The 25,817-nt window shown below is 42.1% G+C and overlaps 1 protein-coding gene and 1 long non-coding RNA gene across 3 annotated transcripts in view; one reads left to right on the top strand and one right to left on the bottom strand.

Moving 5' to 3' along the window:
• Nucleotides 1-6,664: 6,664 nt before the first annotated feature.
• On the bottom strand, nt 6,665-20,953 carry LOC132820848 (uncharacterized). Its single transcript, XR_009645247.1, has 3 exons — nt 20,905-20,953; nt 8,283-8,442; nt 6,665-8,180 (listed from the first exon to the last, which is right to left on the bottom strand). It is a non-coding gene; the product is annotated as an uncharacterized LOC132820848 (long non-coding RNA).
• Nucleotides 20,954-21,074: 121 nt separating this feature from the next.
• Nucleotides 21,075-25,817, top strand: part of LOC132821151 (protein downstream neighbor of son homolog) — a 35,113-nt gene continuing 30,370 nt past the window's right edge. For both annotated transcript variants that reach the window (XM_060833747.1, XM_060833746.1), the window contains exon 1: nt 21,075-21,663. In XM_060833747.1, coding sequence (XP_060689730.1) covers nt 21,310-21,663 — 354 coding nt within the window. In that variant the 5' untranslated portion in view covers nt 21,075-21,309. The remainder of the gene's footprint in view (nt 21,664-25,817) is intronic.

Here is a 25,817-nt window from a genome sequence, read left to right as displayed (position 1 = left end):
TGGCCACCAGACATAACTTCTCACCAACATCTTCATTTTGAAAACCCATGGATGACCCTGGTGGAATTCAGCCAGTATCCGGTGGTGATCTTTGCTTGGGACAGTCATTCTTGCTCCCCCTAATATGCTATCCTTTACTGTGATCTGGTGTCTCCAGCTCCAAAAAGATTTCAATTCTAACTGTGACAATCCTTGGGTTACTCTATCATCACCAACTCTTTCACTTTTGCAAGGCCAGATCTTTCTGTGTCCAAAGTCTGATATTATCAGCTGTGACTGGAATTGTGTCCAGAAAATTTAAAACTATTATGGATCTTCTAGTGGTGGTAGTACTGGCATTTGTGGGCAGCTCAAGGCTATTTACAAGTTCCAACTTGTAATTATATGCACTTAGCATTAGAGCCCACCACTAAATTTGGCTTGAAGCTCTGGGCGGCATTGCCTGTCCTCTTTAAGTAGACGTAACAGGGTTTGTGGTCCGTTATTATTATGACCAGTGCTGCCCATTCCGCAAACAGGACTGGTTTGATGATTTCTTTGCTTTTCCATCCTTCTGATTTCTACCTCTACTTTTGCCCATAAGGCAACTGGTACTGGGAGGCCTTGCAGAACCATGGATTTACTTCCTGGTCAACATGCAAGATATCCAAGGCTCCTTTGATAGTCCTTGGACCTTCCTGAAAAACTTCCAAGTACTTATTAAGGACTTTACACAGGTAGCCATTTTCTAATGAAAAAATATTGAGTTAATCAAGGTGAATCTTTTTTAACCAATTTCGCCCCATCAAGTTTGGGCCCGAGCCTTTTACTACAATCAGTGGTAACTGAACCAAGTGCTTCTCAAAAGAGATCGGAACCAAAGTTGTACCCTTAATCTGTAAATGTTCACTGGTATAGGTTCTCAGTCCAGACAAGGTCTGACACAAACTTAAGGATTGAAATCCAGAGCAGATTTTGTTAAACACTGGTTCTACGATCACTGATACAGCATGCAGGTATTAACCTCCATTAGAACGGGTGACCATTTAACCACACTTTTACTTTTATTGGTTCTTACTCAGATGTTGCTAAGCAATTGAAATGTTCCAAACTAGGTGTAGGTGGACTTTCCAGGGTACGCACTCTCCTGGATCCCGGTCTATGAGTTTTCTTATTCCATTTAGGTCCTGTGGGACTCTTTTGCTGTCTCAAGTCCAGATACCATTTGGCCAAGGCTTCACTTTGCTTTGGGGCTTTGTTGTGGGCTGACCTAGTGTCCCTTTGATCAGGATATGTCCTGAGTGAGGCTCTGCAATTGCCTTCACTCAAATGCTATTCCCCAGGTTCAGTCAGCCTGATGAGGGTGTCCACTTCCATCAAAATACCCTACAATCACATGCTCAATTTGTTACATTTTTCAATGATAAAGCCAGTTGTAGTGCTTGTTTAAAGTTCTGGGCAACAGCTTTTGAGTGGCTACATCATTAATTTCATATACCAAATGGTCTCTCGACGTCTCATTGAGGGTTAAACCAAAGTCACATGCTTCTCCAAATCATCTTAAGCTAGTCAAAACTCCAGATACAGATTCCTCTGCTTCTCAAATTGCTGAGTAAGATCAATAGCATCTCAGAATTAGAGGAGGCTAGGGGTTATAATATTCCTTAACTGAATCCATCAACTCTTGAAAGGTTTTCACATCTGGTGCCTCAGGGAAAGTTAGGGCTCCTAATAACCGAAAAAGCAACGGATCCACAATCTGTCAAGAGAATTATCTGTTGCTTTTCATCTGCCCCAATGTCATTAGCCCAGAAAAAAGAATACATTCTTCCCGTATACTGGGCCCAGTCTTCAAAAGCAAGATCAAATGAGTCAAGCTTCCCAAATAACGGCACGATGCCAGAAATATTTAACTCAAAGAAGATTGCTGCGAGTGAATTTCTTCAGGTGCATACTTTTCCCTCATTGCCATTCACATAAATCCACAAAGGCCAATATCCTGCCATCAAGTCACCCTTGATTTACATGTGGATAGATCTTGAAATTGGTCCAGCTTCCTCAGAGCCAGCTCTCAGACTGAACAGAACCTCTGATACTATTGCTTTTATCTGTCAGCCAGAGCTTCCAGATTGGGGCTGTTAACCTGGTCCAATCAGCAACTCATATTCTATGAGTTCCATCTGATGGACCTCATTACAATCATTACAATAGCCAGTCAGGGTTTCCCCTTGGAGATCTGAGGTGGAGATGGTGCCAGGACACCTTTTTTGGGGCTGGGAACAGCCAGATATTGTTTGGGATGAGAGAGGGGGTAAGGATATTTTGAGGATGGAGTGTGCTTTTGTATTTTTAACCTGTGTGTACAAGTTGCACAAAACACTTGGAACTAGCCAACTTGTTAGAAGTATCAAGAACTTTCTACGCTTGCCAAAATGTGTTTTTATGAATGAGAATGCATTTTTCAACAGAGTGTAGTCTGTAAATGGAACTTTTAAGTAATAGAACATTGTATTTGCCTGTATGTATGAGTACTTGTAGATAATAGGTGAGGTGGCATGCTAGGCAAAGTGGGAAAGTGAGGTAGGTGGAGGTATGGACTAAGTTGATATGGGGGCATAAATTGCCATGAGAGATCAATATTAGATATAGGTAAGGCATTATTAGGTTTGGGTTGGCATGGGTGTGATTAGTAGTATGTGAGGATTCAGAAGTGAAGGGGATATGAGAGTCAGGACTGGACGAATATTTTATAATTTTAATTTACATTTTGGAGACAATGTTGGAATCCCAAGGGAGGCTTTCTGACCAGTCCGACTTTGGGAACAAGCAAGCTCCTCAGCTCTTCACTGCTACCCAAAACCAACTCCTGATTCAGCTCAGTCCCCTAAACTGAAAATGAGATGTGCAAACAACCACTTTTAAAGAAATTTTAAAGGAACTCTCCTGCCTCTGGGCATTTGAGCAGGGAGTGAAACCTGGAGCCACTGCATTTATACCAAAGAAATGAATGAAAATATTAATTTAAGTATAACTTAAAAGGCATTCCCTGATTCTGCTGCTTAAAGATTAATTTTTACAAGTCCCTCAGATCTGAACCTCATTTCCTGTGCCAGAATCACAGTCCACTTACTACACCTAGTGGTAAAGTTGTATAGAAAGTAAGCCAAAAGCTTTGTATTGCAGTCCTTCAGATAGTAAAGGATCAGCAATCTTTCCTTCCCAAAGAGTCTTTGAAATAACTTGTCTATAATGAAAAGTACTGCAAGCTACAAGATTTTTTTATAAAAATTGGGATTTCCAAACTAATTAATTAACAAATTATCATAAATCTGTTACAGAAGGCAGAACATGCATATGTGATAAAACAAAATATATACTGCATTTATGTAACAATACAAATGTAACAATACCAATTATAATAAAATCATATTTAAATAAACATTTATCTTAAATTGCATAGATTACTCTTTTTTTGGCAATGGTTCTTATATTAAAACATGCTTCTAATCGCGTATTCATGTTAGTTTATCATCTCTACTGCATCAGAAACAATAATGGTTGTAACCATGAAACCTGTCCTTCAACCCAAACGCATAATATTTAAAAGATAATATGTTTGAACTGTACCACTTAAACACATTCTTTTAAAGTTTGATAACATTTTTATTAGAATAATCATTTGAAACTGTAAAGTGCATTTGTCTTTTATTCCCCGTAAAAAAAACTCTTAATTTGCTTGGCTCAATTATTTTGGCGCCTTTTATACATTAATTTGATCCAACTTGGAAAGGGTTGGAGACACAAATAAGATGCTTAGAGACACATGTAGCTCCGGAGCTGAAGGTTGCAGACCCCTGAAGCAGGTGAAATGCCTATTCTCTCTTTAGCGTCCATACCCTTTTTCTGCCACTCTTGTATAATAAAACAAAGAATTGCATGTGCTGAAATTCTAAAACACACAGGAATAGAAATTACTGTGGAGAAAATCAGCAGTTAATATCTCAAGTCCAGTGAATTGGAATCCTAAAGAAGAATCACTGGATTTAAAACATTAACTGTTGTTATTGCAAAAATAGACTTTATTCATAAAATATATCTGTGTGTACATTCACAAGTACTAAAGCAGCTCTGTACAGTCTTTTCATGTTAAGAACAAACAAACCTTTGAATATGACTTTCCTTGCAGTTGCAAAAAAACAATTTCCACTCATGCAGGACACTATTTACATACATTGAGTCAAAGGCAGGATTTGATAACTGAATGGACCAACATTATACTTTAGCAGAAAAACCTTAAGTGGTGGTCTTTCCCCACTGTGCCCTGTGGCAGTTGCCATGAGCTTTAGTGCATCCCTCAGTATGTTGTCCTGGACCTTGGAATGTGCCTGTCTGCAACCCTCAGACAAGGTCAACTCTTTGCACTGGAAGACCAACAGGTTCCAGGCAAACCAAGAAGCACCTTTCACTGAGTTGCTGGTCTTCCAGGTGCAGTCAATGTTTGTCTCGGTGTGCATCCCAGGGAAGGGGCTGTAGAGCACAGAGTTCTGCATCACTGAGCTGCTTGAGACAAAACTCAATAAAAACTGTTGCCTCTCTCTCCAGACTTTCTTTGCATTACCATGTTTCAGAGATGTGTTATTCTCTTCCTACCTCCATCCCCAACCCCCACAGTTGCTTCAAGGGAAACATACAGTGGCATTAACTGCTTTCTCTCCACAGATGCTGCCAGACCTGCTGAGTTTCTTTTTGCTTGATTCTCCTGATCTTGACTGAGTCTTACATTGTTATTACTTCAGTTTCTAAAGTTTCATTTTGAACAAGATATGTGACAGCTTACTTACATAAGCTGAAAAGTAAGTGAAAGTGCTCCAGTCTGATTACATAACTTCTATTTCTTCAGACATTTTTTTGCCATTTCTACATTCCTCAGCATTTTCCCTTTTATAATCTTGCATGTAATTTTTAATTGCGTCCACTTTGATCTATTTTGTAGTTAATTGGATGCAACCTGAAATATGGTGCCAATTTATATTAATTTATTTTAACCACAATTTGGAATACAAAGTTGGCTGTAACATCACACTGAAATTCTATGCAATTGACTAAAAAATCCATAACATTTTGATATTTTTCTAAAGTAAAAAGCTATTATGCTCTACTTTGTATTTCCAAAAACATATTTCACAACTTCATATTCTTACTATATAAGTTGCCTTGGCTCACATGTTAATACCAATACCACATCAGAAGCTCTTAGATTTGACTACCATTCCAAGATTGAGCAAATCATTGAAGATAACAATTAGAGCATTACTGAGGGGGATCTGCATTGTCAGAGTTGTCATTCTTCAAGTAAAACTGTAACCTGTAGTTTTGTCTTCATCTTTCAGTGGTTCCATTGTTTACTGAAAGGAACTAGTGTTGGTCGGCAAAGAATAGAAGGAAATCCCAGCATTTGTTCGTCAGTTAATATTTATACTCCACATACTGGTAAAAATCCTCTGCATCTGATTTCAAACTGGTAACTCAACATCAACCTTCTTCCAAATCTGAAGGTGACACAGAATAGAATAGTAGGGTGGGAAGTTAGTAAATGGGTAAGGTGGCAAAAGAATGAGACGGGAGGTTGGTAAGATACCAAGTGGGCAGAGTGCTAGATGAGAGTTGAAAAGTGTGGCACTGGAAAAGTCAATGTTTTGGGCATAAGCCCTTCACCAGGATCGTCCTATTGAAGGGCTTTTGCCTGAAATGTCAACTCTCCTGCTCCTTGGTAGCTGCCTGACCTGCTGTGCTTTTTGCCTCTGATCTCTAGCACCTCTCACTTTTTCTCAGAGTGGTTGGTGAGAAAGGTGGATGGATGGCAATTGAGTAGAGTGACAAGTGGGTAGGTTGATGTGATTGGATGGAACGGTGACAGGTGAGTGAGGTGACAACATCAGTCAAAGAAACACAGGAAGGATTTGTGAGCCTCGTTCAACGGAACTGATTTGAATGAAATCATCTTTCACTAAAAGGATCAAAGGAAATAATAGAAGCATGAACAAGGTATTGAGTTGGATTATCAGCCATGATCATATTTAATGGTGGAGCAGGCTCAAACGGTCAAATGAGTTACTCTGTTCCTATAGTCTTTATTTCTAAAATGCTGTTTGTAGACTTCATGCATTGTCCTACTGTGTTGTCTAAAGATACTGGGCCCAAATACTCTTGAACATATCATTTAAGATTCTGAATCAATTCCCACCAATAGCTGTGAGGCTGCGTGCTAAACTAATAATCACCTTCCCAGATTCCAAACCTGTTTACTTCACACCTTGGACTATATTTGCGATAGGAATGTAAATGTCACATAGAAAGTATCTGTTTAAACTATTAACATTATATTGGTTAATCATTTGAATGTTAATAGGTGTGGTTGCTAAAATCAAAATACTGATACATTTCTTTCTGCTCTGTAATTTAAATCATACTCATCAAAATGAAAAAGAGCAATGGGTCAACCTACAGGAACAACTGCAGCAATGACTAACTTTTGTCACTTTTTGAAGCTTTTCTAATCTGTTTGAATGTTAACTGCAATCAAATAATGGAAATACAACTTTTATTGATTAACTGTTTAATTATTTACAATGTTCCAACCCTAATAAGCAATGCTGACATTTTTGGGAACTGTGCAAAAGTGAGGACTGCAAATGCTGGAAACCAGAGTTGAGATCAGAGCAGTGCTGGAAAAGCACAGCAGATCAGGCAGCATCTGAGGAGCAGGAAAATCAATTTTTCGAGCTAAAGCCCTTCATCAGGAATAGAGGCAGGAAGCCTCCAGGGGGAACTGTGGCAATTTCTGCCAGACGTACAACCTCCTACTGTATGTGTACATAAAGGTTTGATCAACAGATGTCAGAATTAAAACAATGATGTTCAACATTCACGTACTGGCACTCCACTGGCCTGCTTGTTGGGACCCTCCAAGTCTCAGTTGGTGGAGGATGTTATTTTAAATCTTACATTATTGAACAGTTCCTTTATTTCTGGCATTGGTTACAGATGCTCATTGGAACTGGCCCAAATGAATCAGGCACATAAGCTGTGGTTGTCCACATGGTCACTACTCTAAGGGCTGCTACACATATGAACAAGGACTGGAAATCCAGGTGCAATATTAAATCTCCAGTAGATGTGGAGTAATTCGCTACAGCAGAGTTTGCTGTCATAGGTGTCCTAGTCTTACAGTGATGACGCAGAGCAGCCACAGTCCCTTATCTTCCACAGAATGCCATGTAGATGAGAAAGGGGCAGTGGCATTATACATTGTCCAGAGTTGGAATTCAGAAACCCATGTCATGTTGTCCAGTGTATCTGCAATGTGATATCTCCTTCCACTGGGGCCAATGAAAGACACAGAATCGCCCTTAAATATCAGGTTTCCATGCAAGTCATGTCTAGGACTTTGTACTGTTACCATCCAGAGGACACTGCTTGAATTTGTTTGTTCTATGCAGTTCATGCCATTCAATTAAAGTTAAGGTTACAAATGGATGGAAGTCTTCAAAACATCTGATGGTCTGTCATTCAATCCCGACAAAGTTCCAGGCTAGCATGGACACTACAGAAATGAGAACTGTCACTCAAACTGAGTTTCAACATTATGTGGTACTCAGGATGACTAGCTTCCGTACCTTCATTCTTGTAGCTGCACTTTAAATAACTTTCATTCGCAAAGCTGATGAAGAAAAATGAACATTTATTTACAAATGTGAAGAAAGCAGAGCTAACAATTCTTCATCAGAATTGACTCAAAACATTAACTCTGCCTCATTCCCAAACTGCTGCCAGATCTGATGTGTTTCTCTACAACTTCTGTTTTTGTTTCAGATCTCCAGTACCCATAGTTATTTATTTTATTTTACAAACGTGAAAATATATTTACAAGGAAATGACACCCATTCCATCAATGTGCCTTCAGAAAGTCTTCTTCTTCCTCTCTTTCTTCCCACCACATAGTGTCCTCAGCTGGAGTAGAGAGAGAATGTGAAGCCTGTTAATCTTAGAGTTTCAGTCCGGAGATCCCAGAGGCTGAGACATGCTGTGTGTACCTTACCCAGGGAGCTGTGGCTTATTTCTCAGAGGTGGAGGAGTGATATCTTGAACAGCTGGTCTCTTCATGTCAGAAACTACACAGAGGGCACTGATGCCTGCAGGAGCTGAGAGAGAATGAGTTGTCAAACAGGAGTAGAGCTTTGACATATTAAGAACATTCACAGTGGCGGGAACAGGAGAACACTGCACTTGTCAATGAATCTTACTTAATTGCTGAGACATGGAGGTGTCAACATCATCACAGCAGCAGTCACGATCCTTTCCCACGAGGGTGAAGAACCTCTTCTTATAGGGCTTGAGGAAGCACATGTAGATACCCCATCACTTATCTTGGCTTTTTTCTGCCCTAATGTGGTATGTTTTTACCTTGAATGAGACAAAGGGAAGGATTGAGTGGGGTGACACTGGCTGGCACAGCTGTGCTGGTACAGATTGAGAAATGATGGTAAAATATTCTAAGTGAGTGAGTAGGCAACACAGCGGGCATTCAAGGTGAGGAGTCTGGGAGTACTGGGGTAAGTGAGAGCTAGTGAGGGAAGATGGCACTTGCACCACTGGTGACTACAGGATTGTGTGTGAGGTGCCATGGAGGCCTACTGAATACATAATGAGGTGAGCCATGGTGAAATCCACGCGATCACTCACTAGATCTTACAAACTCTCCATAATTCACACTTTGATGATTTTTGGGAATATTTTGCCCACTATTACTGATGACCATGGCTCACCAGGAACCCTACTGAACAGTCCTATCAGGGAACCTGCTAATACAATTTAATCTGTTTAAGCTTATTCAACTTCTGTGTTGAAGATCAACTCAATAAATTCCTTTGTAATAATTGCTGGATTGTCCATATCCTGTAATCTAACATTTGTCCCACCAGGATAATTTTTCCCTTTGCCAGATTTCCTGAATATTTTTTCTTTATTCTTGGGAAGTCGGCTATATTATTAAAGCAGCATTTATTATTGTCACAAATTTCCCTGGGAATTTTATGTCAAAAATGGGATTGGCTGGATGGGGCGGGGCAACTGCCAAGTACAATTTCTGAAGATAATTCGAGAATGAATTGTTTTTATATATGTTCATCTCTGATTAGATAATGTTCCTTTTCACGCAACTTTACCCTGCAAAGAAAGATATGTCATAATTTATGTTGCTTTATATATTCTGGAACATTTCCATAATTGCAAATGCTTTCTTTTTTTTCTGCTGAATTGTCGATACTTCTTAAAATTAGCCCTCTTCAAATTATTTTTTAATCCAAACTATGCTGCTAACAGTTCACCTTCTATCACCCATCATGCCCTCTCCAAATTTCAGCAGCCCATGATACTCAAGTCCTGCTGTTACAATGTTATTCGTATTAAACTGGCAACCACATGACTTCCCTTCCTAGCTCAAATGATAGGCAATTATATAAAAGGCTCCTTCTCTTCAGATACCATTCCCACCCTTTTAACTCTGTCATCATCCCACTTCTGATAAAATGATCCTTGACCCATCTATCCTTATAAGTGATCTCCAACATCTCTTTTCTCTGTAAAACTCTTCTGCATGATGTTGCCTCTCGTATTCATGATCATGGGGCGGCACAGTGCCACAGCAATTAGCACTGCTGCCTCACAGCACCAGTGCCCCAGGTTCAATTCCAGCCTCGGATGACTGTCTGTGTGGAGTTTGCACATTCCCCGTGTCTGCGTGGGTCTCCTCCAGGTGCTCCGGTTTCCTCCCACAGTCCAAAAGCGTGCAGGTCAGATGAATTATCCATGGTAAAATGCCCATAGTGCTAGGTGCATTAGTCAGAGAGAAATGGGTTTGGGTGGGTTACTCTTTGAAGGGTCGGTGTGGACTGTTTGGGCCATTGGGCCCGTTTCCACATTGTAGGGAATCTAATCAAACTCCATGTTAGAACCTCCACAATCAAAATTCAACCTGCCACATCAGTGAACTAGTCCTAATCAAAATTATAATTTTACCCACAGTAAGTGTGACTGTGGTATACTACTCTTCTTCATTATTCTTCAGCTGTCTGCGGAATTTGCCATGATTGGCCTTCATATAGCTTGCTGGGATAGCCTTCAGCCATTTAGTTCAGTGAGGTTTTTGCAATGGCTTCTCTTTCTGCTGCCTCATTATTTTTTCTAGAGCCTCTAAGCATCTAATCTTGGCCATTTGCCATCCCTCATCTGCATGCTCCCCATCAACGGTCTCATTCAAGAACAAGATATCCAGGTCCACGTGCACACTGACAATATCCACCTCCATCTCATCACCACTTTTCTCAACCTCTCCTTAAAATCTTTCTGACAAAGCTTTTGTTTGCCGCCCAAATATTGCCTAAATATCAATTTTTTTATAAGTACACTCTGCCTTGAGAGACATGAGTTTAAATTGTCATTATTCAGATTTCATAACTCAGAACACTGGATGGAGTGTGGAATGGAGCATAGAAGTGTTTTGAATTTACTCCCTAGTAGGTTTACAATATGTAAACTGTTCTTAGTAATTAGAAGCTATTCTAAATTTGTTTTTAAAATTTTCTCCCTAGGACTTTTATAATAAGCACAACATTCTTAGTAACTAGAAGCCATTCTCAGTAGAGTTAAGTTTGTTCTAAGAAATTAGACAGATTTTAAAACAGTGAAACTTTCCAGGTCTATGGATGTGATATGTGTAGGAAATATTTCAGTTAATGGAATCCAGCCGGTTTGTGTTTTATGATCTGCAGTCAGTCCAAAGAAATCCCATGAAACAGGGGTGCCATTAATCTCAAATGTACAGTATTTGTTCACATTATTCTATTTTTACAAAATATTCCCATCTGAAGTAAATCATACTCAACCATTTATAGACAAAAATATTGTATTAAATTTCACTCTTGAAATAAGTTTTGAAATCAACACTGAGAGCCAGTGTCACAGTGAAGAACAGATTATGTATTACACTTCTAATAGATTTTGATGAAAACCAAAACTTCAAATAATTAATTGACAGTCTTAATGTAAAAACATTTAATTTAAACTCTTAATGTAAATTAAAACCTTCAACCATTATTTCACAAAAAATTACACCTGAATATGTCAATGTCTCTTCGTATCACAATACGATCATATAAACTCTGCAGATTTCCCAGCCTATGATGTTTAGAAATGTTTAATTGTTTAAAAGTCATGTTCAGATTTTTTCCAGTCTCCCCTGACTTCTTTGGACTTTAGATTTAACTTCATGGGCCAAAAGATGGCTGAAAGGTAATAAATGCACGTTGGAATCAACTGTCTCGCCTTTATGAGAGTGGAGGTTTCCACTAAGTGTCACACCACATCAATGTAATTCTACAAAGTTCAAGAACTGAACCTATATTCCATGGAGCACAGCACTTGTGCTTGAATGCATTGTGTCACTGCACAGCTCACCCAGGAATGTTATTAAGATGTAAAACAGCCATCTTGAAACATCAGAAGGTGGGGTTGAGCCGCCATCTTGAACCACTGCAGTCCACAGGAAATATACATACAGTGCTATTAAGTGGGTTTGGGTACGATGGTCCTCATACGGCTGTTGTGGACTCAATGGACAGAATGGCTCACTTTCACACTGTCAGGATTTGACGAAAAGAGTTCTAAAATTTTGACAAGGCAACAGCAAAGAATTTAGGACATCTGGTCAGCATTGACGAACTGAACCGAAGGGTCTGTTTCCATGCTGTACACCTTTATGACTCAAAATGGCAACGTAGTTCCAAATCAAGATTGAATGTGGCTTGGACAAGAATCCCCAGATGGCGATGCTCTTGCATATCTGCAACCTTTGTCCTTCTAGAGTCACAGAGATATACAGCACAGAAACAGATCCTTCGGTCCAACTTAGTCATGCCAACCAGATGTCCTATATAAATCTAGTCCCATTTGCCAGCATTTGGCTCATATCCCTCTAAACCCTTACTATTCATATACACATCCAGATATCTCTTAAATCTTGTAATCATACCAGCCTCCAACATTTCCTCTGGCAGCTTATTCCATGTGCACACCACCCTCTGCATGAAAAGACTGACCCTTAGGTCCCTTTTATATCTTTCTCCTCTCACCCTGAAACTATGCCCTCCAAGTTTGGACTCCCCCACACTGGGGAAAAGACCTTGCTTATTTACTCTATCCATGGTCCTCATAATTTCATAAACCTTTATAAGGTCACCCCTTAGCCTCAGATGCTCCAGGAAAAATAGCCCCAGTCTATTCAACCTCTCCCTATTGCTTAAATCCTCCAACCCTGGCAACATGCTTGTAAATCTTTTCTAAACCCTTTCAAGTTTCATAACATCCTTCTATAGAAGGGAGACCAGAATTGTATGAAATACTCCAAAAATAGCCGAACCAATGTCCTGTACAGCCGCAACATGACCTCCCAACTCCAATACTCAATTCACTGACCAATAAAAGAATGCATACCAAACGCCTTCCTCACTATTCTATCTACCTGCAATTCTACTTTCAAGGAACAATGAACCTGCACTCCAAGGTCTCTTTGTTCAGCAACACTCCACAGGTCCTTTCCATTAACTGTATAAGTCCTGCCCTAATTTGCCTTTCCAAAATGCAGCCCCTCACATTTATATAAATTAAATTCCATCTGCTACTCCTCAGCCTTTTGGCCCATCTGTTCAAGAAACTTCTTCATTGTCCACTTCATCTCCAGTTTTAGTGTCATCTGTTAACTTACTAACCATATCTCCTTTGTTCACATCCAAATCATTTATAAAAATAACAAAAAGCAGTGGACCCAGCATCGATCCTTGTAGCACACCACTGGCCACAGGCCTCCAGTCTGAAAAACAACCCTCCACCACCATCCTCTGTCTTCTACCTTTGAGCTAGTTCTGTATCCAAATTGCTATTCTCCCGGTATTCCATGTGATCTAACCTTGCTAACCAGTCTACAAAGAGGAACCTTGTCAAATGTCTTACTGAAGTGCATAGAGATCACATCCACTGCTCTGCCCTCATCAATCCTCTTCATTACTTCTTCAAAAAACTCAATCAAGTTAGTGAGCCACAACTTCCCACATACCAAGCCATGTTGGCTATCCTAATCAGTCCTTGTTTTTCTGGCCCTCAGAACTCCCTCCAACAACCTGCCCACCACTGATGTCAGGCTCACCGGTCTACAGATCCCTGGCTTTTCCTTACCAACTAGTTTGATTGTTCAGTCTCTTACAGCTTTCTATAGGTACAGTAAAGGCGTGATCTAAAAACAAGTTGTTGTTAACATTATTTACATCATTTCTTTTCACAATTCTATGGAATGCATTCCACAGAGAAGACATTCTGCTTGTACAGTAAATCGTCAAATGTGCAAAGTCACAAATTGTCAATTCACCTATTTGTGCCAAAAAAATGTATCAACAAAAATTGTATAGCTGCCATTTTTATCCTATTTTCAACCTGTTTTTAAAAGAGCTCCACATTCACGAATTTCATCATTTGCAAGGGTTTTCAGGAATGGAATCCTCGCGGATATGGAGGAATGACTGCTAAAAGCTCTTTGAAATAATGACACACTTAATGTTCATCACGTTTCAGTTTATTTGGGCTACTTTTCTCAGTAGAAAGGATCCTGCAATTGAGTTAGACTCAAGTTTTATTTCATGAAATCAAACGGTTTGCAGTTATTTTTAATAAGCCATAGGAGTTGTGAACAGAAAACTAACCTCCCAGCTTGTGGAAGGTCAGAGCTCACAATCTAGTTCCCATAAATTTAACTGAAGAAAGGAAATTACATGGTATTTGGAAACAAAGTGGTAAAGATTGAATCCATAGGTAAGCTGAGTACGATGGGAAAGCTTTGTTTAGGTGTAATGTTTGTTGTTGAGCTAGTTTCTCATAGTCTGGCACTACTTTCTGCGTCGCCTCCACGATCGAGTTGCTGCCCAGGTCAATGTAGAGGCTCAATCTGCAGCTTGGCAAAGTTGTGCAATTTTCAACAGAAAACCACAAATTTGAATACCAGCTTGGATTGGACTGCAAAACTCCTTTGAAATGTTACAGGCAATGACAGTGTTACTTGAAGGTGCCAATTTTTGGTCAATGATGTTCCTTCTGTCGGTATGGCTCTCATTGTAGGATTGCTCTATCTGTGGGTTTTTCACAGAAATTACAAGCTAGAAGAAAGCCCTTATTACCAAATAACCACAAGTTAATGTACGTATTAAAATAAAGATAACATGGAGGACTGCTGACAGGGTAATGGGCGTAGACCTTCATGATGCATTGTCTGTGGCAACGAACAAACTGCATGTTAAGGGAATGGTAACTCTTGTGATTAATAAAAAGGATGCTGACTGAAATCATACATGAAAATAAGGGGAACTTTATGCCTTTCATATTTGCAGACAGGGAGGGAATTTAATCAGGTTGGAGGGTACTGTATCTTCCCAGATCTGCCAAAGTCAAGTCCAGGGCAAGAAGGGTTCTAGTCAAATTTCCTGCCCAGGCACCAAATGAGAAATTACTGACACTGGTTCCTTGTGTTCTCCAATCCTCTTGGTAATTCTATGAGGAGAAAGTAAGCACTGCAGATGCTAGAGATCAGAGTTGAAAGTGTGGTACTAGAAAAGCACAGCAGGTCAGGCAGCATCTGAGGAGTGGGGAATCGATGTTTCGGACGTAGGTCCTACATCAGGAATGAGGTTTGTGAGCCAAGGGTGTAGAGAGATAAATGGGAGGAGTTTGGGGCTAGGGGAACGGTTGCTGAGAGTACGATAGGTAGATGAAGGTGGAGATAATGGTGATAGATAGGACAGGAGGGTGGAAGGATAGGTGGGAAGAAAGATGAATAGGTAGGACAGGTCATGAGGGCGTTGCAGAGTTAGAATGTTGGATCTGGGATAAGGAGAGGCGAGGGGAAATGAGGAATCTGATGAAATCCATATTAATTCTGTGCAGTTGGAAGGTCCCAAGGTGGAAGGTGAGGCATTCTTCCTCGGGTGTTGGGTAGTTAGGGTTTGGTGATGGAGGAGGCCCAGCACCTTGCATGTCCTTGGCGGAGTGGGAGGGGCAGTTAAAGTGTTCGGCCACAGGGCAATGGGGTTGCTTTGTGCATGAGTCCTGCAGATGTTCTCTGAAGCGCTCTACAAGTAGGCGTCCTGACTCCCCAATGTAGAGGAGACCGCATCGGGAGCAATGGACACAGTAAATGATGTGTGGAAGTGCAGGTAACTCTATGATGGATGTGGAAGACTCCTTTTGGGCCTTGGACGGAGGTGAGGGGGAGGTGTGGGCACAGATTTTGCAATTCTTGCAGTGGCAGGGGAAGGTGAAAGGAGGGGAGGGTGGGTTGGTGGACGTGACAAGGGAATTCTATGAGACCAATCATGTTTGTAGTCAGGCTCTCCTTACATCAAGGCTGGGCAGGCTGGGCCATGGATAGAGTTTAGAAGAATAAGAGCTGATCTCTTATCCCAAAGGGCGGCACAGTGGTTAGTACTGTTGCCTCACAGCGCCATAGACCCGGGTTCAATTCCTGCCTTGGGTGACTGTCTGTGTGGAGTATTCTCCCCGTGTCTGGGGGGGTTTCCTCCCACAGTCCAAAGATGGTCAGGTGAATTGGCCATGCTAAATTGCCTGTAGTGTTAGGTGTAGGGGAATGGGTCTGCATGGGTTGCTCTTCGGAGAGTCGGTGTGGACTTGTTGGGCCGAAGGGCCTGTTTCCACACTGTAAGTAATCTAATCTAAAAAGTAATCTAATCTAATCAAATCTGGATATATGAGGAATTAAGGGCTATGGGGAGAATGCGGGTAAGTGGAGTTGAAAAGCCCATCACCCATGATTGAATGGTGGAGTGGACTCAATGGGCCGAATGGCCTTACTTCCACTCCTATGTCTTATGGTCTTATTGAGACCTATAAGATTCTGATGGAATTGACAAAAGGATGTTTCCCCTTGTGTGACAGACGAGAACTAGAACCAAACTGACAAATCCAGGGTATTCCATTTAAGACAGAGTTAAGAGGGATTTTTTTTTCTTTGAGTCTTTGGAACTCTCTTTCCCAGAGCAGAGTGGAGTCATAGGCCAATTCCTTTAATACTTTAAGGCAGAGGTAAATAAATTCTTGACTGAAGTGGTCAAAAGCTATCCCAGATAGGCGAGAATGTGGACATGGCACCACAGTCAGATCAGTCATGAACTTATTGAAGAGAGGACCAGGCTCAAGGAACCAAATTGCCTACTTCTACTCCTAACTTGCATACAAATAGCAACAGTGAGTAACAAAATGCTTTCAATTTCTGCAAGCTTCAGATTTCTACAAATCTGCCACCAAAGTTACAGCAGAGGATCAGCAGACGCTATGTCAAAATTCAGACCTTTCATAAAGAACAGATCTTGGGAATGTAGTTTGAATGAGTACTGTCAAAGTGATTAAATTGTCAGCACTCAATGGTAAGAGGATAAACAACAACATTGGAGGACCAAAGAAGTATGGGATAGTACAATAATAGTACAATATGTTCAATGTTCTAACCAATGTTTTGGTTCAGGATTCTCTCAAGGTTAACATGCAGGTTCAGTTAGTAGTTAGGAAGGCAAATGTATTTATAGCATTCATTTCAAGAGAGCTAGAATACAAGAGAATAGATGTACTATTGAGGCTGTGTGAGGCTCTGGTCAGACCACATTTGAAATATTGTGAGCAGTTTTGAGCCCCATATTGAACAAATGATGCATTGGTGCAGGAGGGATTCAGAAGAAGTTTACAAGTATAATCTTGGGGATGAAGAACTTGTCAAATGAGGAGTGATTGAGGACTCTAGATCTAATCTCAATGGAGTCAAGAAAGATGACGAGGATCTCCATATTGTGAAGGTTTCAGAATAGTGGATGTGGAGAAGATGCTTCCACTAGAAGGAGAGACTAGGGCACAGTCTCTGAATAAAATAATAACCCTTTAGAAGAGATGAGGAACTTGTTCAGTCAGAGGGTTGTGAATCTGTGGAACATATTGACTCAGAAGGCAATGGAGGCCAAGTCACAGTGTGTTTAATAGAGAGAGAGAGAGAGAGATAGGTCTTCATTACTAAGGGAATCAAGGGTTATTGGGAGAACGTAGGAGAATGGGGTTCAGAAGTATCAGCTATAACCAAATGGTAGAGAAGACTTGATGGGCTGAATAGCCTAGTTCTGTTGCTAAATCTTTTATTTCATGTCCAACTTGAACATTCTTTGGAAGAGTTTTGATGCATTGATAGCATGGGATATGAATCTGGATGTAGGTTTGCTTGCTGAGTTGGAAGATTCATTTCCAGACGTTTCATCACCCTACTAGGTAACATCTTCAGTGGGCCTCAGGCGAAGCACCGTTGCTAATTCCTGGTGGCTATTTACAAAATACCATGCAAGGACTGTAACAAACACTACATTGAACAAACAGGCAGAAAACTAGCCACCAGGGTACATGAACATCAACTAGCCACAAAACAATATCACCCTCTCTCAATAGTATTCTTACATACAGATAAGGAAGGACACAACTTTGACTGGGACAACACATCCATCCTAGGACAAACCAAACAGAAACATGCACGAGAATTCCTAGAAGCATAACATTCTAACCGGAACTCTATCATCAAACACATCAAGTTAGACCTAATCTACCACCCTCTGAGAAAAAGAACCGGAAATGATGTCACCACAGGAAATGACATCACCGACCCAAAGAAACCCAAACATATAAATAGAAAGGAGGAATTAGCAATAGTGCTTCACCTGGAAACTCACTGAAGATGTTACCTAATAGGGTGACGAAATGTCTGGAAATGAACCTGGCAGCTTAGCAAGCAAATCTACATCCAGAACCTCAACCTGAGCTACGAATCTTCTCAAAACCCGCTATGGGATATAAATATCAGCCCTTGGCTGAACAATATGTTCCAGTTTTGTCCTGCATCATTCAAGGAGTGAGCAGGAGATGGTAATAGTGACAAGTCAGTTCTGTACGTTTCTTACTCACCCACTTTCTGGTTATAAACCAATTAGTCCTCCAGGAGATCACTCAAGTATTTCCAATTACTTTTATTGTTCAGACTGGATTACATTTTATACTTACAAGTAGATCCCAGGATAAAACAGTTGCTCTGATTCTCAAGACTAGGGCGGCACGGTGGCACAGTGGTTAGCACTGCTGCCTCACAGCGCCAGGGACCCAGGTGCAATTCCCGCCTCAGGCGACTGACTGTGTAGAGTTTGCACGTTCTCCCCGTGTCTGCGTGGGTTTCCTCCGGGTGCTCCGGTTTCCTCCCACAGTCCAAAGATGTGCAGGTCAGGTGAATTGGCCACGCTAAATTGCCCGTAGTGTTAGGTAAGGGGTATATATAGGGGTATGGGTGGGTTGCGCTTCGGCGGATCGGTGTGGACTTGTTGGGCTGAAGGGCCTGTTTCCATACTGTAAGTAATCTAATCTGATCTAATGAAGCCATTGATCTCCTAGTACAACACACTGTGAATGCAGGAGGTATGCTCACTAAGTTTGCAGTGGCACAAAATTGGTGTGCTAAATAGTGAGGAAGAAAGCCTTTAACTACAGAAAGATAGAGACGGCTTAGTCAGATGAGCTAAACTGTGGTAAATGGAACTTAATCCTTAAAAGTGTAACAATGCATTTTGAGAGAACAAACAAGACAAACAATAGTGTTGAATGGTAGAACCGTGGGATGATCAGACAGGCTTTGGTGTGCAGGTCCATATGTCCATAAAAGCAGCAGGATAAGATAAGGTGGCAAAGAAAGAATATAGAATTAAAATAAAATTGCTGGAGAAACTCAGCAGCTGTGGCAGTTAATGTTTAATCAGTGACCGTTCATCAGAACTGCTCTGCAATCAGACCTGCTGGATTTCACCAGCACAACGGTTCAGAAAAGATTTACAAGGATGTTGCCAGGGTTCGATTATTTGAGCTATAGGGAAAGGTTGAATAGTCTGGGGCTGTTTTCCCTGGAGCATCAGAGGCTGAGAGGTGAACTGATAGAGGTTCATAAAATCATGAATGGCATGGATATGATAAATAGACAAAATCTTTTCCCTGGGGTGGGGGAGTGCAGAATTAGAGGGCTAGGTCTAGGGTCAGAGGGGAAAGATATGAAAGAGACCTAAGGGGCAACTTTTCCAAGCAGAGGGTGGTACATGTATGGAATGAGCTGCCAGAGGATGTGGTAGAGGCTGGTACATTTGCAACATTTAAAAGGCATCTGGATGGGTATATGAATAGGAAGGGTTTGGAGGGATATTGGCCAGGTGCTGGCAGGTGGGACGTGATTGGGTTGGGATATCTGGTTGGCGTGGACAAGTTGGACCAAAAGGTCTGTTTCCATGCTGTACATCTCTATGACTCAATAACATTATGTCTTTGTTTATATCTTCAGCATTCTCAGTTATTTGCTTTTACTTAAAGGAAAATGGGCCATTTGCCTTTATCAGTCAAGGCATTGAATACAAGAACACAATGAAGATGTATAGTTAGGACACAGCTGGACTAGAAAGTACAACAGGAGAAAGTGAGGACTGCAGATGCTGGAGATCAGAGCTGAAAATGAGTTGCTGGAAAAGCGCAGCAGGTCAGGCAGCATCCAAAGAGCAGGAGAATCGACGTTTCGGGCATGAGCCCTTCTTCAGGAATGAGGATATTTACTATAAACCGACCGATTCCCACAGCTACCTAGACTACACCTCCTCCCACCCTGCCCCCTGTAAAAATGCCATCCCATACTCCCAATTCCTTCTTCTCCACCGCATCTGCTCCCAGGAGGACCAGTTCCAATACCGAATAACCCAGATGGCCCCCTTCTTCAAAGACAGCAATTTCCCTCCCCTCATTCCTGAAGGGCTCATGCCTGAAAAATCAATTCTCCTGCTCCTTGGATGCTGCCTGACCTGCTGCGCTTTTTCAGCAACACATTTTCAGCTCTAGTAAGTGCAACAAGCAACCCTGGAGAGTGTGCTGAAGAGAGGGGTGGGCACAGTATTCAGCATTGGTGCCTCACAAAGCCAGAGACTTGAATTCAATCCCACCCTCGGGCGATTGTGTGGAGTTTGCACATCCTGCCCGCGTCTGCATGGGTTTCCATCAGGTGCTCTGGTTTCCACCCACAATCCAAAGATGTGCAGGTTAAGGTGGATTGGCTATGCTAAATTGCATGAAGTGTCAGGGGACATGTAGTTTAGTGAACTAACCACAGGAAATGTGGGAAAACAGAGAAAAGCATTGGCTTGGGGGGAAGAGGGTGAGTCTGTGTGGGGTGCTCTTTGGAGGGTCGGTATGTGCTTGTTGGCCGAAGTGAGGACTGCAGATGCTGGAGATTAGAGTCAAGAGTGTGTTGCTGGAAAAGCACAGCAGGTCAGGCAGCATCCGAGGAGCAGGAGAATAGAAGTTTCGGGCAGATGCCCTTCATCAGGGATGCACTTGTTTCCATACTGTAGGGATTCTGTTACGATTCACCAAGATGTTGCCTGGCCTGGAACGCTCCAGCTATGAAAACAGATTGGATACACTAAGATTGAGGATTTGGTGGGACACCATGGGCCAAAGAATCTTTTTGTTCCATATTTAAACAGCTATGAAGACACACACACTCACAGAATTACCGTTAAAAATCAAACAACACCAGGGGTTATAGTCCAAGAGGTTTAATTGGAAGCAATAGCTTTCGAGGCGCCGCTCCTTCATCAGGTAACAGTGAGACAGGATCCAAATAAACCTGTTGGACTGTAACCTGGTGTGTGATTGTTTAACATTGTCCACCCCAGTCCAACACCAACTCCTCCACATCACTATTACCTTTCGCTGTCCGGATCCTTCTGGAACACCCTCTGACAGGGACTGCACTACGGCTGCGCGGAAACCTCGCTCCGCCCACCTGGGGGGTGGGACTTGCAGTACGGCTGCGCGGAGACTTCGCTGCACCCACCCGGAGGGGTGGGGTTTGTATTACGCATGCGCTCCACCTCGGCGGGAAATTTCCAACCGGTCGTTCGCGCGAAATTTCAAAAAGCTTTCCTCCGGCTGCGGGGACCTTTCACCGATTCTTGTTTTTAAAAAGAGGGGACTGAAAACCGGGAAAGATTTTTAATTCATGCTTTCGGGTAAATATTTAAGGGGGAAGGTGAAACGTCAGGTATATCGATAAATTGCCGGATTTCGGGCGGAAAGGCTCCGCGCGCCGGAGTTTAACCGGGATTTAAAATGTCGGTGGCCGTGCAGGTGGCCGGTTACTCGCCCAGCTTTAAGAAGCCGTCGGAGACGCTGAGGCTGAGGAAGAAGCGGGCCCGCAGCTCTCCGCGGCTCGGCCTCCCCTCGGAGCCACCGTCGCCCGCTGGCGAAGGGGAGGAGCCGAGCCCCCGCGGCAAGCGGCAGAGGAGGGCGAGGAACCCGTTCGCCAACATCGGTAACACCGAGTGCCGGCCGGGGGCTGGAGCCGGGACCGGCTGGCCTGAGGAGTCCGACAACCCGCTACACCGCTCACTCTCCGCCCGGGAGTGGAGAGCCCCGGCCGCCGCCGCCGACAGAACTGAACCGGGGAGTAAGCAGGATGCTCAGGTTTGAAATGTTGTCCGAGTTAGAAAGTGTGACACAGCAGAACGGGTGGAGTGACTGTTCCACTAAATATGAAACGTTTAAGTATGTTCCATTGCTCCGGATCTGCAATAATTCAATACTGTGGTCCTTTTGGAAGCAAATTAATTAAACTTATTGCTGCTGCTTTATATAGTTATTCCTAGACTCTTGAGGATCTGCGTGGTCCATTTGCTCCATCCTCTCTCCCACATTTTTTTAAACCAGTATTACTTTCTGTTCACTGAGGGGAGGAGCTTAAATTTATTCAAACTGTTATAATTTTTTTTAGCAAATTCGACAGCGGGGATTGGCCGCCTGCAATTTGGAGAATTGCTGAGTTGGGGTTTTGCGGAACCCGCAGAGGGCAGTAGCTCATTTAAGTAACTAATCCCGTTTATCGATATTCACACGAGAAAGAACTACAGTAACACACTTTACACTTACTGTATAGTAACAGGACGTTAGAGGCAACAGGAGGAAGACGGGCAACATCCGTGAAGAGTTAACACTGAAGCTTGATGAGCTTTCCTCCTTTGACTGACTGTAGTGTCAGCTCCAGTCTAATAAGATTTTCGACTTCACCACAAGTGAAGGAAAAGACGCTGTCAGCAGTGGTCGCTTGACTGAAGATGTGTTTTGAGTCCATGTTCTTAATTACAAACAGCTTTTTATCTCCCGGGTTGAATGATTTCTTGGATCTTGACCTGTTCTGTGTTGTCACTTAATCTCTTCTCACCGGGAAGAGTGGCAACCAAGATGTGCCTGTAACAAAACTCGTGTTGTTGATTTCTACACTGACCGCTATCAGCATTTCGAAGCCAAACATCAAGAGGCTAGACGTTTCCCAGGGCATGAAGTTTCAAAAGTGTTTGGATTTCTCAAAGCTGGAACAAGCACTCACGGAAGAATCACAGACTTCCTGTGTACTCAACATGTGCACTCAGTTGTATTGAGGGTAAGTGGGTGACCTTCAGGAGTGTACAGGACACTGCTGTGGAGGTCCTTACACATTTATTAAAAACAAATAGGTAATCCAGAATCTACTGAAGGCAATGTTGTCTTTGCAGGACAAGTCATCACTCTCCAAGCATCATGGCTACTTTAAAAGCTTGGAAAGCTGCATGACACTTTGAATCTAAAAGCGGGTTTGCAGTCAAGTGATAGAGGCTAGAAGTAATTTACAAAGCTTTGAAACCTGGAGAAAGTGGGGACTGCAGGTGCTGAAGATCAGAGTCGAGAGCGTATTATTGGGAAAGCACAGTAGGCCAGACAGCATCGGAGGAGCTGGAGAATCGACATTTCTGGCATAAACCCTTCATCAGGAATGAGGCTTGTGGGGTGGGGTAAGATAGCTGAAAAAGCGATGGGTGGGTGAACATGAGGGAGAAAGTAATCGGTCAGAGGAGGGAGTGATGGACAAGTCCGGAGGGTGGTGCTGAGTTGGATGCTTGGGACTGGGATAATATGGGGTGAGGGAAATGAAGCTCTTGAAATCCACATTTACCCCATGTGGTTGCAGGGTCCCATGGTGGAATATGAGACGTTCTTCCTCCAGGTGTTGGTTGGTAATGATTTGGCAGTGGAGGAGGTCCAGGACCTGCATGTCTTGACTGAGTGGGAGGGGGAGCTGAAGCGTTCAGCCACGGGCGGTGGGTACGGGTGTGCCTGCGATGTTCTCTGAAACGATCCGCAGGAAGAGGTTCAGTCTCCCCAATGTAGACGAGACCACACCGGGTGTAATGGATACAATAGATGACATTGGTAGAGGTACAGGTAAGTTTTTGACAGATGTGGAAGGATCCCTTGGGGCCTTGGACGGAGGTGAGGGGAGTGGTGTGGGCACAGGTCACTTCCTGCGGTAGTAGGGAAAGGTGACAGGAGTAGGGTATGGGCTGGTGGGGGGGAACGTGGACCTGACGAGGGAGTTGCAGAGGGAATGATCTTTCCAGAATGCGGGTAGAGGTGGGGTTGGAAATATATCTTTAGTGGGGTCCTTTGAGGGTTGTGGAATGCGATGTATGCAGAGGTTGGTGGGGTGGAAGGTGAGGGGAGGATTCTGTCCTTGTTGCGTTGGGAGGGATGGGGTTCAAGGATGGTGGTGCTGAAATGGAGATGTGCTGGAGGGCATTGTCAACCACATGGGAAGGGAAGCTGCGATCATGGAAGAAGGAGGCCACCTGGGACTTTGAGGTGGAATTGGAAGCACTGAAATCTGTCTACTTGGCATATCATCTAGACGTTGAAGACATCGTCTTTACTCACTTTTTTAAAAAGCCCACATTCGAGACAGATGAATACGTTCTGTAAACCAATCATCCAATTAACCTTCAATGAAGAAGCAGTCAATGGGTTTTTGCTGGTTGATGACCTTCCCACACTATTTAGAAGTGACACTCAAACTGCTGTCCAGAGACAAAGTTGATGCAATCTTAGTTGAGTCAATGCTTAATCAAGAAGATTGCTGAACTCTTGCCATAATGTGGGCACAAGCAACTTTCTTGCCAGGATCCAAAGATGCCTTTTTCACCTATGTAAGGGGAAAGAAATTCTCAAATCTTGGGGCAACCATAGCATGATGTTGACAATGAAATCTGACAACTTCAATGGAAATGCCAAGAACAGGAGATCGACTTCTATTGAACACGTACTGACCTGACCCAGGACTCTAATATTGTCAGCCAGAAGGATCTTTGGAATGTAATGGAGGAATTCAACTGCCTTGAGAAATTGCTCTCAATAGTTTTTGATAGCTCCATAATGGCATGTTCTTTGTATGATGGTGACTCTTGTGATCCATTTCAAGTTACTGTTTGAGGTAAGCAGGCTGCATTGTTAGTACCAATCTTCATTTTTCTCACTCCAAGATCCTGCACTCTACTCAGTTCAACTGTTCTGCTAGATTGGAAATACTTTGTCAGTACCAAAATGTTGGATGATAAAATCAATCATTACCAAGCAAAAGCACATTTGGCATTCAACAGACTCTCCTGCTAGCTTTGGAGAAAGCATGAGCTTGTCCCAAAGCAAACATCGAGCTATAAGTGACTCTTGCATCATTTTTCTCTACACTTGTAACTAAGGAATAATTTTGCCTCCTCAAGGCAGCTAGATGCATTCACATTTTTGATGATTTAATCTATCTGCAACACAAGGCACCAGCATAAAATCTCTTACGAAGTTTCTTAACAAAATCTTGCCAGATACCTAAATTGCATGCATATCCAGAGCTCAGTTTACTGGATTGGTGATTAGTTTCTGTATACAAAAGGTAGTGTTCTAGAGTCAGCTGAGGATGATAACGTGCCAGAGGGCATCCCAAATTCATTTAAAAACCTTCTTTTAAAAAATCTTAAATTGGATCCCACTGCATGAGGTAACATTGAATCATGGAAATATCCACATAAAGAAATCTCTCTTCTTCTTCCTCTCTATGAAGAACAGAGTCCAGTGTCTTCAGGGCAAGTAAGCACCTCACAAAGCCAGTGGCTTCACACTGACCTTCCATGGATCAACATTTAATCTAAAATCACAAAATGACATCGATCTAAATAGTAACATTATTCTTGTTGCTGAACACTTTTTTTGTCAAAAAAACAACGAGCGAATCTGTCATTATGATGGAGATCAAAATGCAACTGAAGAAGTGAGGGAACTTTTGATATGTTGCAGTTAAAAGCTTACAACACCATTGCTATGTGATATTTTAAAATTTTCCAATTGCATTCCTAAATTTGATTCTCCTTGAAGTTCAGACTTTATTTATCTGCAAAATACCCATGGAGGATTATTTCAATTTACTATGTAAAATCTACACCCACATATTCACCGAAACCACGTAGTGAGCATTGTGCTAAAAGAGAGCCAATCCAGTGTTTTTCAAGTGAAGCGAGTTGTACAACCAGGCTGAGTATTATTGTCAAAATTATTCAATTTGCGCACACAACAAATAGTCAGCTAGATGTACTTCCCAGGGCAAAATAGTGTTAAAAACATTGCTTGTGACATACTTATACCACTATTTGTGGAAAATATTTGTTGAAAAAGCCAATTACATTTTCATTTGAAATCTGATTTAAGTGTGATGACCAAAAAGACTAAGATTATAGGCAATACTTTAGAAGAAACGGAATAAAGAT

The sequence above is a fragment of the Hemiscyllium ocellatum genome, chromosome 12 (genome assembly GCF_020745735.1).
Source record: "Hemiscyllium ocellatum isolate sHemOce1 chromosome 12, sHemOce1.pat.X.cur, whole genome shotgun sequence".
Taxonomy (NCBI): domain Eukaryota; kingdom Metazoa; phylum Chordata; class Chondrichthyes; order Orectolobiformes; family Hemiscylliidae; genus Hemiscyllium; species Hemiscyllium ocellatum.
This window is presented reverse-complemented; position numbering and strand designations above follow the sequence as displayed.